The sequence below is a fragment of the Stylophora pistillata genome, chromosome 14, assembly GCF_964205215.1.
Source record: "Stylophora pistillata chromosome 14, jaStyPist1.2, whole genome shotgun sequence".
NCBI classification, from domain to species: Eukaryota; Metazoa; Cnidaria; class Anthozoa; order Scleractinia; family Pocilloporidae; genus Stylophora; species Stylophora pistillata.
The window spans coordinates 12,101,740-12,118,355 of NC_142532.1; the positions used below are offsets into that span (position 1 = coordinate 12,101,740).

Here is a 16,616-nt window from a genome sequence, read left to right on the forward strand (position 1 = left end):
TTATTTTTTCCCCAAATAAAGAGGATTCCATTAATTAACTTTCTCTAGTTGATATTTGTTCACAATACGCTGCGGTTGGTTAATACAAGACAGTCATTGTTCAAGTACCTGTTACCTACCAGTTTTAACCAGTGTTGCGACCTTTGAAATGGCCGTGGCGCGTGCGCCAGAGAAGAAAGACGATTTTCGCGCGTTTGATCTTGCAATCATTTCTTGACGTGTATTGTTTACGAAATTAAATTTGATCTTGTTGAGCTCATCGGAGGAACCAAGAATTTACGTTTTACATTTCTTTTTTCCGATGAAGCTGCTCCTGATTTATCCGTTATTGAGGTGAGACTGCAAGTTAGTTTTCATCAGCTCAAGATGTCTGCCATCGCAAACCGCTTTGGATCTTGGATTGTGACGGTGAGTAAAAGTTCTCTTTGCCTAAACGAGTACATTGTTTCCTAAAGACATCCGTTTGACCTCTTTACAACTCTGGTAATGTGGTCGAGGTCGAGTGTGGACTAGTTTTGAATGTATTGTTATTCACTACAACATATTATCGATTCTACATAAAGTCCGCGAATGTGTATGCGCGATAGATTTTTTTTAAAAAGCGTTCTAACGACCGGATCGAAAAGGGACAAATATTGAACTTTTCCTGTCAGCCTGTGAGCAATGATGTGAGAGTATTTACGTTGGTTATGAATAGAAGATCATCGGGATATTAAAGTGTGTGTAAGGATCTGAGCTGAGCTAAACTAAAGGTTCAAATGTGTCGTTCGTCTTTGCGGAAAATTAGGTTTTAAATGCATCCAGTGTAACTGATCAAAACCAATCGTTTTTGTGTAACTTGATGTAGAATGGAAGTGAATAAGAGGAATCTGAGTTTAGATAGAAAAGGGGGAGGATAGTCCTTTTTTTTTTAACGTCAGTTGGCGGGAATCTTCATCATGGGTCAGGTGCGATACGTACGAGTCTGTCAATTTCTGACCGAGGACCTCTCGCTTGCTAAGGCTGGTATGGCTTCCTTTTGATGGCCAATTGAAACTTTGACCATCATATGTTGAGCCTAAAGGAATCCTCAGAAGTCGCTACGAGCGCAACTTCACCGGTTGCTGAGTCTTTGGAGTTATTGGCTATGCAGGTTGCAATCGCAACGATTGCAAGGGAACCAGGAATTTCACTGACGGGTAACCAGTCTTTTAAGATGAAATTACCTCACAGGGATTTTTCTGGTTGGAGTGAAATTTCTTTTGCCGGTTCCCGACTTATTGAGACACTAGGCTCAAATTTGCATGATTGCACAAAAATGCCTCTCACTACACCAGCACAATTATAGTTAACAATTATTCCACTCGCGCTTGTTGGATAGGAGATGATAGATAGCCAACGAGGCGCGTAGCGCTGAGTTGGCCATAATCATCTCCTATCCAACAAGCGCGAGTGGAATAATTGTTTTATTAAAAACGTTAAATTAAATTATTAAATTTTCTAGCTCCCTTTTAATTTTAAGCTGACGCGTACGCTTACCATATTTGTAGATTATGGTATATTGGCTCATATACCATAATAGCTAAGCCAATAAAAAATCTTGAATTGCATTATCCAATGATCCAGTTTTTAATAAAAGGCAATATACTCGTACCACCGAGTGAAGTCACCCAAATAAACGGCACAAGAACTCAGGCATTCAGCACAGGTCCTGAACCTAATTGTGCTTTGAATAAACCAGAAGTTTAAATAAAACTTATTTGTTCAATATATTTCTTAACGATCTGGAAATTAAATTAGGGAACGAGACACTTGGTTTCAAATACGCTGATGACTGTACGATTATTGCTCCGGTATATTATTATAAAGATCACTCTGTAGACTTAATAAATCAGTTTTTACAGTGGGCAAGCCAAAATAGAATGAATTCAAATTCTACTAAATGTAAAGAGCTTATTATGTATAAAAAAGGTCACACTGCCGAGGCCTACAAAAGTATTTTTGGCATACCTCAGACTAGTACAATAACCATTCTTGGTCTCACGTTTCAGCCGAACTGCAAATTCAGTACTCACCTAAAAAAAAAGTTAGGTAAAGCTAATAAAGGGTTATACGTTATCAGATGCCTCCGCAAGGAAGGATGTAGCCAAGCAGAAGTAGATGTTTTATTTAATTCCATTGTCCTACCTAATATCACTTATGCTCTATCTGTGCATGGGGCCTCTGAGTCAGAGCTAACTATAGCCCAGCAGTTTTTAGATCGTTGTTTCAAACGTAAATACATATCTAAGAAATTAGTGATAGGTGACTTACTTAAAACGCAAGATCACAAAATTTGTCGCAAGGTTTCAACTATCCTGAGCCATCCTCTTAGAGCCTACTTCCCTGAGACCAAGATCACGAGGTATAATTTGAGAAATAAATCCCCTGTCATGCCCGCTATTCGCACAAACCGTTTTAAGAATACATTTTTTAATAGAATTGTTTTTAAGTATAATGTAGCTTTGTGAAAGTGTACTTCCTGTATTATATGTAACATAAGATATGTAATTTTATCTTTTGAACAATAAAGACACACAGACACACAGACACACAGAACACTCGACGGTTAGGGTTGCTTCTACGCTAATTCATAGAAGATGAACTCATTGGTGTGTCAATGTTATCTGTCACTCAGGCCGTCTGAATGGAGACAGTTGTTGTCATAGATAATAAAAACTAGCCCTAAGCTGTCTCGCGTTTTTTCTTTAGGCTCTGATTGTTTTCTGCCCTTTGTATGTGAAAGGTAAGTGCCTTAGAAATTATATCGCATATCTTAGAGTAAAGTGAGCGACAGTGGTTTTACTTTGCAGTGAAAATGATACTTGATAGTCAAAGCAGTTATGCAAGATGGTGATCATGCAAACGTGAAACGATCTGTTTCCTCTTGGAAAATGAAATATATTTTTATAAGCATTTGAATATGGACATGGTGGGATACCTGGTAAAGGTGACTAAAAAGGAGGTGTTCTCTAAGATAATTATATGAAAATGATGGCCGATGAATCCTCGAAAGTCTGGGTTTGGAGCATGAGCTCGCTTCTTCATCATTTTTTTGTTCGAGGAGACCAAAGAACTAAGTATACGTTACTTTCGAGTAACCGATTCACTTCAGTTCCCGCTAGTTCCCCAACTCTATCATAACTTGGCCGAATCAAAACACGATAACTCAGACATCGTTGTTTATAGGCGATATTGCTCCAGACATCATTAACAGCTACCCAGATGAGACTTTGATGTATGACGATCCTATGGATCATCAACGAGCAAAACGTTCTGATGGACAGGAAGACGACGACAGAGCAGGTGACGATGATGATGAACTTGCAGATGAGGGATTCGACGATGAACATGAAGACGATGAAGACAATGATGGGAACTTGAGGACCAGTGTGAAAAGCTCTTACTCTTCGGGTATTCACAAGAAAAATGAGATTGATCAGAAGAATGCGATATCAGAAGAGCAGCAGCCCGAGAGCATTGATGATGACGATGACGACGAAAGCGGTGCGGATGAAGTAGGTTCATCTGAAGGTTCTTCTGATGACAGTGAGCGGAATGCTGACGGAAGTGGAAGTGCTGAAGATGGAAATCAAAGTTCTTATGCAAGGTGAGACTTAATTCAGTTGATTTGTTTTTGCTACGAGATAGCCTGATCAGCCAGCTAGTCCGTATGTCAGACGGTTGATCTGTCAGCCAGAAAGTCAGAAAAACATGTTTTTTCTTCGTTTTTTTACGAGCGTGAGACAAAGAAAAAATTCTGAGTCCCCAGGAATATCATGTGCGTAGAATACGAAAGCCAGACAGTAAGTCCGTCTGCTTGTTTGTTGTCTGTCTGTCTGTCTGTCTGTCTGTCGGTCCATCTGTCAGTTAGTCAATCGTAGAGCCATTTAGCCAGCCAATCTTCAACAGGTCTGTCAGTCAGTCAGTCAGTCAGTCAGTCAGACAATCAAACAGTCAGAAAGATAGCAAGCCAGTCGGTCGGTCAACGGGTCGTTGCAATTACCAACCCAAAAGGAAAAATAACTAACACTACGGCGTATTATTATCCAACTGCGCTTCGTAGAGTACAAATAACGCGCGAGACGAGTACAAATATCACGCGATATTTGTACTGCAGAAATATCCGCGAAATTCGCCCGCGCTGAAATAAAAATTTGGCGCCGGTTGGATAATAAATCTCTTATTAGACGTTTGGTCGTGTAGTATCGCTGAGTATTTTCACTTGTTGTTTGTATTTTGACTGGCCATACGGGCTTGTCAAACTACGGCACAACTCGTAAAAGATACTCAACGATACTACTCAACCAAACGTCAAGTAAGATATATTTACTGATTGCTGTTCTTGCCCAGAAAGTAAAATTTGTTTTCGAGAATATCAGCAAGCGATAGCTCGACGAACAAATTTGCTTAACTGTAGTTTGATTAAACTATATCTGACACTTCATCATATAAACAATTGTTTAGCGGACAACACGTTTCTGGTGAAGATTTTGATGACGATGCATCAGCAGAAAAAGATGAAATCGAAGGAAGCGGGGACATAAAAGGAGAACGGGGTAAACAAATTGAATCAGAAGAGAAAAAACCTGCTGTGAGTTTGCACCGGTCTAAGCCAAGAAACCTGATCAAAATGGTGCTGGAAGAATCGAAACAGGCGGAACAACAAGAAAGAGAGAATAACGACGAAGAAAATTCAGCCCAGGACTCGGGCTCATCATCGGGTAGCTTAGCTCAGGGGAGTGGTGATCAAAGGGTGTCTCATAAAAATGGTACAGTAGTAAAAGGAAACCAAACAGAGCTGCCACAGAATGAAACCAATTTACACCAAAATATTCCAAGAAATTCTTCGAATGAAAAGTTACTACCAGTCAAAAGCAAAGCAAAGAATATGGTAAAGAGCAGTAATTCCAAACGTCTAAAGAACACAACGCTTCATGAAGTGAAAGCGAAAGATGAAGGACGATCTAAACCCCGAGTTAAGCAAGTTGACGTTGTTCATAGAAAAGAGGTGGTACGAAAAAAGAGTGTGAAAAAAGCATCCATTGGGATTTCTCATGTGAAACACTTGACAAGAAAGAGACTGCATAGCAAGTATATGACAGTCCATGCCGTGCATCCACAAGTGACAAAAAACCATTCAAAAGTCGTGCTCAAAAAGACTGTCAATAAAGGTACATTGAGTAATGCAATTATTTTATCCAACTAGAAGATACCAAAAGAGGATCTGGGAAGGTGTTTTAAAATAGTTTGTTTGTTTATTTTTTATAAAGCGATTTTCGATTGACTGCCTTAAAACCAAAACCAAGGTAATTACAAGGGCAAATCAAAGGAAGGAAATGCTATGAAGGGCCAGTGAAAACTTAGGGTAAAAACAAGCAAACCGCTTTCAAGTGCGAGAAAACGCGGACTACCAAGTCGTGATTGGTATTAGTTCTGCATTCTGTTGGTTGAGAAGAGCGCAGGTTTTCTGGATCAGTCATAGAACAAAGTAAAGTAAAACCAACGCAATCAGCAAAATTTGAGATATGGGAATGATTACATTTAGTTCTTCTCGTGATTTTTATCAATTGAGTTATCTAAAAATAACTTTAGGACAATCAGTTTAGGAAGACAGCTCACATATGGATTGAGCTCTCCTGGTTGATGAACAAATGATTATCATTTTAATGTTATTATTAATGATAATATTTATTACTGGATGTAATAAAGACGAAGAGAGGTTAACTCATGATTTGATGAAGTGGCAAAACTCTTGTTCCAAAAATTGTAATATTATACCAATGTAATCAAATTTCTCAGCCGTAATTTCTTTAAGACGCCAAGGTCACTTTGCAATTATTCGTATAAAAAAGACCGAGCTGCAATGATAGAACCCACTTATAAGAGCTCAGGAATTGTTGTCGTATCCCTATACTTAATAATTTTCCATTTCATTGTTCAGGTTCATCACAGATGTGTCATACGGACAAGATTTTTTCCGGTCATTCCTTAAAAGGCAGCACTAGAGCTGGACATTTTGATACTCTGGGTGAGACCCCGAGCATGCAGGCTTGTCTTCAGCGGTGTTGCAGTAAGCGCACTTGTGACGTAGCGCTGTTGATTGATGGGCATTGTTTTGGAGTGGCTTGTTACAGCAAGGAGCTCTGCGAACCCATTCCAATCCCTCATCCGCATTTCGTGTTCTCTCAGCTTGGTTTGGTCAGTAAAGGACAAAAGAGAGGAGAAATCGAGAAGAACCAAGGTAGATATCCTTTGTTCGGATTTTAAACAAAACTAATGTAAAGTTGGACACTAACGCGTATTTTGATTTAGAAACCTAACCTTGGGGAATCACAACGGCTTGAACTTAAAATAACACATAAAAATTAAATAGAAAATCGCGGAACATGTGGTGATGAGTTTAAATGTTCGCGCTGTCCTGGCTGAGAGGGTTGCCAACCAATCACAGGATGGTGAATGAAAACATCAGATTTTACAGGCTCTTTGAGATGTCTCTTGTTGTTTCAGAGTGCTCTAGTTGGAGGAATTAATGAGACAGAGTGGCTAGTCCTACACATGTACGAATCACAGACCTATTTATTTCTATTTTTCAGAGTTTCATTGTCAATATGGTAATCTTACCCTGAAAAACAACGAACAATGGAGTGGTGAGCTTTGCGGAGGAGTTGTCACGTGCAAAGACGGCATAGCTACTGTGAAAAAATGCCCAGGGATTCCACCAAAACCAGATGACTGTACCAAGCCTCGGCTGCTGGTGAGACATAGGAAAGGAGAATGCTGTAAAATGAGATGGAAATGCAAAGGTAACAGACTTGTCGTCTTATAAAAAAAAAAAGTCTTTTAATAGGATTACACGATTACTGGTGAACCAGTAGTTTCCACTGTGGTCCTTGCAAACAAATGAAACAAATGGTCTAAACTGAACATAACATCATTAAGAACCCCAACCGGCCGGAGGCAAACCAGTTGGCTATTTACAAGCGTGGCCAAGGATGTGAACTCGGGGCTACCGTGAAACAAAATCCAGTGGTGAGGGTGGGACTCGAACCCGGGAGCGGTGGATTACGAATCTGACACTCTAACCACTCGGCCACACTTCCTTCCTTAGCTCAAAGATGGTATTTTCTGTTTGTTTGTTTGTTTGTTTGTTTGTTTTTACTGTTAATGATGATAGCAACAATGTTTTCAATTATTCAACCTTAGTTGCTCAATTAAGGAGAGGACAAAATTAATCAAGCTTTTATATTAGACAAACCGTAACCCTAAATGTTGAAAATGAAAAAAATCTAAACATAGAAATGGAGAGAGCAAAATTTTTTGTCCTCTCTTTTTCAACGAAATTGTTCTGCAGGCAATATAGATTTGAAGAGCAGCCATCACGGTAGTACCTACATGCTCTTCGCTGAATTACTGGAATTTGATAAAACCAAGCAAAAACACACCTTCGAAACATTTTCTTTGTGAAGTAAACTATCATGCTGGTGAAACGAATTTCTTTAGAGTAGCCATATGTAACGTTGCGCTCGCCATTCTAATTGTCGTCCATTTCGGAAAGTAAAAATGATCCTATGTAATGCTAATTCCTTCTTTTTCAAACTTACTGTTATCTTACTCCCTTAGCTCAAAGATGGTATTTACTGTTTGTTTGTTTGTTTTTTTTTTTCGAATGCAGCCAGACATTGTAGTTTCAATAGTCGTGTTATCAAGCACGGTTACAAGTTGAGTGATCCTTTATGTACGGGAGTGCTGAGTTGTTACAATGGTAGGTTGCATATGGATTACTGCCCTAAAATACCACAAAAACCCAAGGACTGTGCGCGACCCAAGTTGAAGACTATCAGTGTTCCTGGACAATGCTGCCAGAAACTTTGGGTCTGTTCAGGTAGTTGAAAATAAAATCGATATATTACTGATATTACTGCTATTCACCTAGAGCCAATTAGCAAAAGTCTTGGGACACTAATTTTTCCACCCGGTAGCAATGATGCGTCTCTCCCTTCCTTCAAAGGACTCAGGGAACATTATTTTACTCAGCATTCCAATTTCCTTCCCCTTAGAAATTAGAATAATTGTCTCTTCTTCGGGTGGATCGATGTAATGATTACTTACTTAAAGGACCCCAGGCACAAATAGGAGCAGAAGTAGGGGTAAATTCATCGATATACTCCTTTCGGTGCTGATTTCAGACCGAGGCAAAATATGGAAGTGTTTTTGCAGGAAATATGAGAGGGAAAAAACATACAAGTTGTCATCGGAAAATGATACAAGAGCAACTTTTTTTAATGAATACGTAATTAAGGGAACTATTCACAGCAGTGCAAACTCAACTATTACAAAAAGCTTTTGGTGTCTTAAAAAGCCAACTGCATTACAATTGCAAAGGAGCCTATGAGATCTTGAAGAAAGCTTATGTAACTGACATTCGGTACTGGAAGACACGAGTATCTAGATAGTGACTATTTTTAGCTCAGGGTTCTTTGCATCCATTCTAGTCGAGGAGATAGTCGCACCTTTTTAAACCAATTAAAGAGAGGAAAATAAATGCAAAATAAAGGTGTAACGAAAAATATATATAACTACGATAAGGAATGGTCGAACAAAGCGTAATTTGACAGGTTGAAAACCAGCCTTCACCCAATTTATATGAAATATCGTCACAATCAAATTTTGTCTTCCACAGATAAGAGTTGTAAGTATGATGGCCTAAAGTTATCGCACGGAGAGAAACTCACGGATGCATCATGTGCAGTGGTCATGGAATGTAGAAATGGCTTCCTTCACGACAAACAGTGCCCAGGCCCTCCTCCGGTGCCGCGTGGCTGTATCAACCCCTCACTGAAGGTTAAGCGTATTCCAGGTGATTGCTGTGAGATGAAGTGGACATGTGACATCAGATAAAACGACCATTAATTTCGCGGCATGAAAAGGTTTGAATTAGAGCTTAAATTTCGTCCAAGGGGGGGAAATTACCCTGTGCATAGCCTTGGAATAACCGAGGTGTAATGCTCCACGGTAAAAAATTGGAAACTTCAAAACCAAATGCAGTAAACTGGGTCATTTCATTTCTATTAAAACCAATATTTCTACCAAAAGAAAAAAAAAATCCAGGGCAAATAGCTATGTTGAAGAGCTATAATGACTCTATGAAGCTAAACTTAAAAAAAAAAAAAAGAAAAGAAATGAGCCGTCAAGAGATATCAGTGGTCTTTAATATATTATAAATAAACCCATAGTCAACGAAAATCAGGGTTCAAGGTTTGGACTCCAGATTACAGTGTGGCTGAGCGTTATATCAATCAAGAAAAAGGTTCATATCTCATATGTATTAGCTAGTTGCAATTCCATCTTTTCTCGCTGAAACGTGACGGCAGGAAGAAATAAAAGAAGTGAGGTGAAAGCAAAATAGGAATCAAAAAGAGAGAAAGTCTACTCTCCACGTTGACTTTTTGTTTTACCATCTGATGACTAGAAAAATAGACTGTGCTCCGTATATTAGGGTGGAATTTTGTATTTTCGATGTTAATGTCTTGATGTTGAAACTAAAGAAGGATCTATAGCTAAGATTAACTATTTCTAAGAGAAAATTGCTTTCCGTTACAAAGTGTAGCTCTCATTTTAGAGCATGAAAATTATGAATATTAATTGTTAATGACTTAAAATAACGGTTTTTAAAATAATTAAATCAATATTTTGAGAATGATTTTTGTCGTATGCCCGCTAGTAACAATACGTTTCTTTTTAGCCTACCCTTTTCTAAAATATAGACTCAGTATCTAACCTAGGGGAATAGGCCATTTTACAGTTGTGTACTTAGTTGCCAAGCCTTTGATTCAGAGTGAGGCTGAAGGTGACCTTGTTGTGATAGAGACCTGTATCTACTTAGCATGATAACAAAGTGATTTACATTTGAAAGGCAGCAAGGTTTATATCATAACAAGCTCACCCCTAGCCTCACTCCCATTCAAAGGCTTGGCAACCAAGCAGACAACTGTAAAATGGACTATTCCTTCCCTGACTGTCCGATCAATCCTGAATACGTCAAGCTTTAGCTTTTAAATGTTTTTTTTTTGCCCAAGTTCAATCGTCGTTGTATTGTGTTTTAGAAATACCTTTTATATCTCTCCGTTGAGGTTAAAAACACCCTTCATTCCCTTCCCAGTAGGGTTTGTTCCGATAAATTGCTTTGGTATTCTGTGACTCAAAAGACACATCGACTTGACTGTTGCTTATGAAGACTTATCCGTGTAAGCAGCATCCATCACTAATAATCACCGAATAAACGCCGTTAGAAATTAATTGAAAAATTTTAGCAATTGGATCAAACTTTCTAAGGAACTTGTGATACAGGCAAATACCCCCTTAAAATATTAAGCTAGCTTTAGTAAACTAATGAAGGAAAACAACACACAGCGGGTGCAGATTAATGTTGAGTAGTACGAGATTGTAGCCTTAACTCTTGAACTCCCAGATGTGACTAACATGTAAGTTCTCCCTATGATATCTGTATGTTTTCCAGCAAACAGGTAAACCTTACAGTAAACCTTATCAGGTAGAAGTCGTTACCTTGATCTGACCCCAAATTCTCGTAACTAAGTGACAAGGAACCGTGTAACAGCAAGAGGGGAGAATTAACAATCAGGTCTTGGGAGTAAAGGGGTTAATCACGTGCAGAGCTTTCAGTTACGTAGTTTGTGCGTGCATTTCTAAATTGCGTAGTTCACAAGCGCAAACACGCGTAGTTTTCAATTACATAGTTCACGCATGCATTCCTTAATTGCATACATCACGCGTGTTGTTTTATGTTGCATGGTTAATGCAGTTTTCGTTTGCTCTGGCGTCTTACTTGTGAACCATGCTTTAAATGATGCAGTCTGCGCACGGAGTTTTCTTGGGCCGAGGTTTATTTGGAGTATTTCCGTCAGATACGCCTGATCGTTTGTTTGTTGACTCCATAAATGATATACTATTTCCTTTTGGATTAAACACAAAGTAAATTATGAGTGAAAGTGGTAAAGCAGTAGAGAAGCGAAGATTTGGACATGACTCTACATGAGGTGCGAAACAATACTTTTCTAGTGACTTTATTGAAAATAGCTCAAAGTTAAACTTCGATTTCTCTTCTTAAACGTGAGTCAATCAGGGTCAAACTAAGTATATTACAAAGATCAAATATTGAAATTATACAAACTTTTATCAGACTTAACATTGACCCTTAACTTCCTTCGAAAAGTTGCATCAAAGTCGCGCTAACTTCAAAGAAACTGTTTTTCGAGAAGAAAGCGTCTTATCTGAGTTTAAAAGAAAATAACCTCCTGAATTGGGCTTTGCTTTCTAAAAAACCCCACAATACAGTAGATAATCAATTGTATAACTTACCTTCATACCAAACTCGCTATGAAAATCTTTAGAATCTTCGATATGTATAGATTAAGGTCGTTATACCGAGATGTGTGAAAACGCGGTCGCCATTTTGCAAATTGACACCGCAAGGCAGTGTGGGACATTCGCCACTCCTCCTCTGAGTAGTTCGTGTGCGCAACTTTAAATTGCGTAATCCGCTCGCGCAGCTTTCTATTTGCAGTTCTCACGCGCAGTTCGCGCGTGCAGCTTACGGTCACAGCTGGAGTTGCGATTTTTTTTCGGTACGAGCGCAATTTTTGTGCCAACATTTACATATATTCTGTTCTTCAAGCGCAGTTGCCAGTAGGAATTGCTTCGGAGTATATGTATTATAATATAGGTGACAAAATACTCTATTTTCGGTTTGCGACTTGATGAATATCTACCACTAGTCACCTCTGCTTCGGTAAATAGTTGTTAATTATTAACTTGAGAGGGATTTATTTTTAAATAGGCCCTGTATGGAGGAATTCAGTCTGTGAACTTTTTCTCTTTTGAGTAAAACTAATAAGACTTAAATTTCATTCAGAGAAACGGAAGTTAAAGATAAATGTGTGATATTTATTGTAGCTTGAATCTTACAGTTCTACTCTAATCAATATATGATATTACAATATATGATATTTATAGCTTGAAGATTCGGGAATAAAGATGCGTAAATGATACTATTCCTTCGAAATTTGTGTATTAATGAACTGTAAACTGTCTTTAATTGGATAACCAAAAATTTTTTATCAACGGCATTCCCGAAATAAACTTCTTAAAAGACCCAGGATTTCCTTGTGTCTTTGATGATCGCATCAACCGTAGCTTTAAGGTAACTTGCAAATTTCTTCAGTTTGGCCTGGCCGACAAGTTCTCAGTGACTTGTGGTAGGCACCCTTAAAAAGTATCAAAGAGAGTTCGCCATTGATCAAACACGATTCGAAATTCAACTAAAAACAGTTTTATCCTAGTTTCCTACACAATTCGCCTTTGTTCATAGGCGAATGCACATGTTGCATTGTAAACTGTACATCAATTACTTTCCATGAAAGTAAGTGTTCAGTTCATTCATTGTGGTGACCTCGCTGAGTTTAGGATGAAGTGCTTCATTTGCCTTGAGAAATAAGTTAGAATCGTCAAAAGGCAATCAGCTAAGGAAATAATTTCCCTTTATATTCCTTTATAAGGAGGAATGTTTTCCTTTTCAAGTTATTTTTCCCCAAGTGTCTGCGTGCTTGGAAGTTTTGTTTAACCTCGTTCCGATGGCCCTTTCTCTTCCCGAACCTTACGGAAAGAATTGAGAGCACGGAAATGAAATCGGTTTTGGAGGGAAACAATGTCTGATGGCAAAATTCGAGACAAATCGAAAGATTCGTTCATCAAAAAATAGCTTGAAAGGGATTATCTCGAGGATGAGGCCTTCATTCAGAACTCAGTTTCATACTTTGTCCTCTTACGTTGGACTTTAATTACTGACAATGATTGATTGCTCGTTAGAGCTTTTAATACATTTAGTGATATGATTTCCAACTCCTTTGAGTCAATGTATCAACACCATTCTTTCTCAAAAAGAAAAATGTTAGCAAAAAAGAAGTCTACTTTCTTAAATAGCCTGGCTATCAGCTACTAATTAAACCAACGCAAAAAAATAAACCTTTCAAAGTGAAATATATTTACAATCGTAGCAAAAATAAAACATGTGCAAATTTTCCAGCCCACGAAAAATCTCAATGAAATAAATGTCAGTAAACAATAAAACTACCGTGGCATTGCTGGTCATAAAGCTAATATTCTTACTGTTTCCTATGAGCGCCATCAGCATGTCACAGTTTGTATATAACAGAAATGGCTCATCCAATCAGGGGCTGAGGATTACATCATCATTTACGGCAAATATGCATGTTTATCAAAACTTCAGTTTTAATCATCACCATTATAGATTTTTCTGAATCTTCAAAACCACAAAATTTAAAGAGAAGCGTTTCCGAAAACGTAGAACTAAAGTGACAAGGTCCAGAAATACGAGAAACTTGAACTGAATGGTTGTGCACAACCCTGAGGTTAAAAAATCAAGATGACAAAAGGAAACTGCTTAAAGTTGTTGAGACTAAGAATGGCACTTTTGACTCCTTTGGAGATCTGTAAACAGTTAAGATAGAGAAAGCATTCCCAATCCATCGAGCCATAGTGACAGCAGAGTGTATAATGTTCTGTTTTGCGCATTGCGCAAAAGCGTTAAATCGTAAATCGTTACATATCGCAACTATATACAAGTTATCCCGGGGATAAATATCTCTTTAAACTAAAGTTTTCCATTAAAAGGAATTTTTTAACCTTTCTCAGATGAAAACTAAACCGGTCGTTTGGTAAAGTGGCTTATTTACAATGATTTCTATGTATTCCTCTTCGATGAGGTAATTCTCTAATTCACTATGTTACCTGGCATGGCAAACTTACTTTACTAGGAGAACGAATATAACTAGAAATGTGTTTGAAATATCTTGAAAATTTTGTGTTCAAAAGCGAATAAACACAGATCATGTCTGTTCTCTGCTTAATACCAAGAGAAACAAAGTCACCCGTGCAGTTTATTTAGTTGGAGTGGCTGCGATTTTACGCTTGTCAAAGAACCTACCTTACCTTGGAACGAGTGAAGATACCTGTTGGCTACATTTGGGATTGGTGAGCTAGCATAATTTGGCAGCCTTCGTTAACATGATCCATGACTCTCTGCTTCAAATCACAGACTTGCTGTTTTAATGCATTAGCTACCGCGTTCAATTCAATATTCCTCTCTTTTAACTCCTTGACCCGTGTTTCCAACCTCGCCTCACGTTCCAGTTTTCTCTTCCTACACTTAGAGGAAGCGATTCTATTCCGCTGCTTTTTTCGCTCTCGTTTCACGATCTCTTGAACTTCCAGATCAATTGGTTGCAGAGATCCATGATCGGAAACTATCTGCCCTTGACTTTCCAATTTGTACCCAGACAATTCCGCTTTTTCTTGAGCAAGCGCGTTATTATACGACGCAAAGGCACGCAAATTCGCGTTGTTTTCAATATTAAAATCTTGATAAGCAGAGTATGGAGCATTTTCTGATTGATACGAATACAACGTCGTGTAGCTCGGTACACCTGAGGCATTATAAGGATAAATTGTGCCACCTTTTACAGGAGCAGAAAAAGACCCTCCGTTGCTCGCAAAGAAATCATTAGCATCCACGCGCGAAGAGTTTGAAGAATACACAACAGGCTCTGTAGAAGTTCTTATCGTGGTCGCAGGTACCGTCGTCAAAAAGGATGCATTTCTCACAGTAGTGTGCCCTAAAAATGGATCCGTAGACTCCGCGGCATTGTCCGCTAAATCTATCAGAGAAGACTCTCTGGTAATCTGTCGATCGTGTAGGTCTTGCAACGCATCAGTGAACCCACGTGAATATGGTTCGTGATCGTGATCTGCGTTAACCGGTGCGTGAACGTTCGAGTTAAAGAGCGAACTAGCATTCGAGACGCTCGTCACGTTACCCTGCAAAGACATGATCATTTTCTCCAGTTCGGGTGAACCGAGCTTAAGCAAACCCAGATCGGGTGACCGTAGCTCTGAAGGGGTTGCATGCTTTTTTAGATCTCCAATCTTTGGATCCTCCGCTAAAGGCTGTAAGTTCAAGTGCAAGGCTGACTTGTCAAAGAGGTACGGCGAAATAATGTGTGAAGAAATCCCTTCATCCTGATAGAAGGGAGTGTCGCTCGTCTCCTCCATCTAAACTACTCTACAGGGGCCTCGCTCTCCTTTATCTCCTTCACATTGCGGATTTTGTGTAGTCGCCCAAAGAAACTAACATGGATGGCTGACTTTGTTTAAAATCTTCCAACCTCCGGCGGCCGGGGTGAATTTCGGCGGGAGGTGATTTACAAAACGCCTCGTTCTTGATCAATGAGTAATCCCATGCCACTTGACTGATGTCATAGTTGAGGTTCACTCTGGTCTCTTCCGCGATTGTCATGGCGACAGAAATCGGGGCCTGATTGGCTGATGTTAATGTTTTGTGTGAAAGTCAATATTACCACCTGATATTTGGTAATTATGTAATATGACCTAACTCGCAAGGCGAAAAACGCCGGTGGCAGCCACGGCCTGTCAAGAAAAGGCGCGAACCTTTAAAGAGGTTCCTGGCGCCATTTCGGAATAAAAAGATACGCTTGCATCTCACGGTCAAGTGTTCCCTTATTAGGGTCTGTAGTAACATACTTTGCGCGCCGTAAACATGATTACTGTTGTAAATTGTTGATTTTACTTGAGAAACCTTTTGATATTTTGGCAAGTTTAACGTCAAAAATGTCTGTTATCGATTCTGTATATGTCTGAGGTCTGCCAACAAGCCATTAAAGATTTTGACAAACTGAATTCTGCAATTTAAAGACCATAGTATTCGCGATTCGATGAACGTTTTACTTTATCGATGTTTTACGGTGTTTTGATAGATAGATAGATAGATAGATAGATAGATAGATAGATAGATAGATAGGTAGAAACTTTATTAACGTGTCAAAGAACCCTCTAGTTTGGGAGATATCCCATACTAATGTGGGGACACGAATAAAATGGAGAAAGATTATTTACAAAGAATATTACCTACTTAATAATAAAATTAAGTCATATCATGTATGAAAAAATATGAAATGAATTAAGAAGTACATAGAGCACAGCTCCTGCAGCCATCATCTAATAGGGAGCTGAGGTCACGCTTACGTATGCGGTTTTTGAAACTAGCTAGTGTTTTGGCCGATCTGTCATAAGCTGTCAGTTTACTCCATAATTTAGGTCCTAAATAGCGTAGTGAATGTTTGCCGTAAGTTATTGTGTTGTATCTAGGAATAGAAAGTCGGCCTGTCTTAAGTTATCGGAAGCGTTGTGTTTCTGAAATATGTTACAAATATTCAAGGGGCTATGGTTGTGTTTAACTTTGTACATTAAAATGCATATATCTTGTAAGCGTCTGTTTACTAGCGAAGGTAAATTAGCTTTCTGCAGCAAACGTTCATAGGTGGAGTGTTTATCTTTGAATACAGCCCTTAGGCCTCTTTCTTGAACTCTCTCCAATATCTGCGACTATCACTAGACTTACAAAAATGCTATGTGAGATGGCAGTAGGTTAGATATGGTAGAATGGCTGCCTTAAAAAGTTGTAATTTTGCATTTGTTGGAATCAA

At 38.8% G+C, this 16,616-nt stretch overlaps 2 protein-coding genes across 2 annotated transcripts; one reads left to right on the forward strand and one right to left on the reverse strand.

The window, feature by feature from the left end:
- Positions 1-155: 155 nt before the first annotated feature.
- On the forward strand, positions 156-12,187 carry LOC111328157 (uncharacterized). Its single transcript, XM_022932532.2, has 8 exons — positions 156-408; positions 2,731-2,764; positions 3,208-3,628; positions 4,486-5,192; positions 5,963-6,262; positions 6,615-6,824; positions 7,694-7,903; positions 8,702-12,187. The coding sequence occupies exons 1-8, from the start codon at positions 367-369 to the stop codon at positions 8,917-8,919; spliced, it is 2,142 nt and encodes a 713-aa protein (XP_022788267.2). The 5' UTR covers positions 156-366; the 3' UTR covers positions 8,920-12,187.
- Positions 11,962-15,321, reverse strand: LOC111328212 (transcription factor Jun). The gene has a single exon (XM_022932601.2). The coding sequence runs from the start codon at positions 15,163-15,165 to the stop codon at positions 14,074-14,076; it is 1,092 nt and encodes a 363-aa protein (XP_022788336.2). The 5' UTR covers positions 15,166-15,321; the 3' UTR covers positions 11,962-14,073.
- Between the last annotated feature and the right edge of the window lie 1,295 nt (positions 15,322-16,616).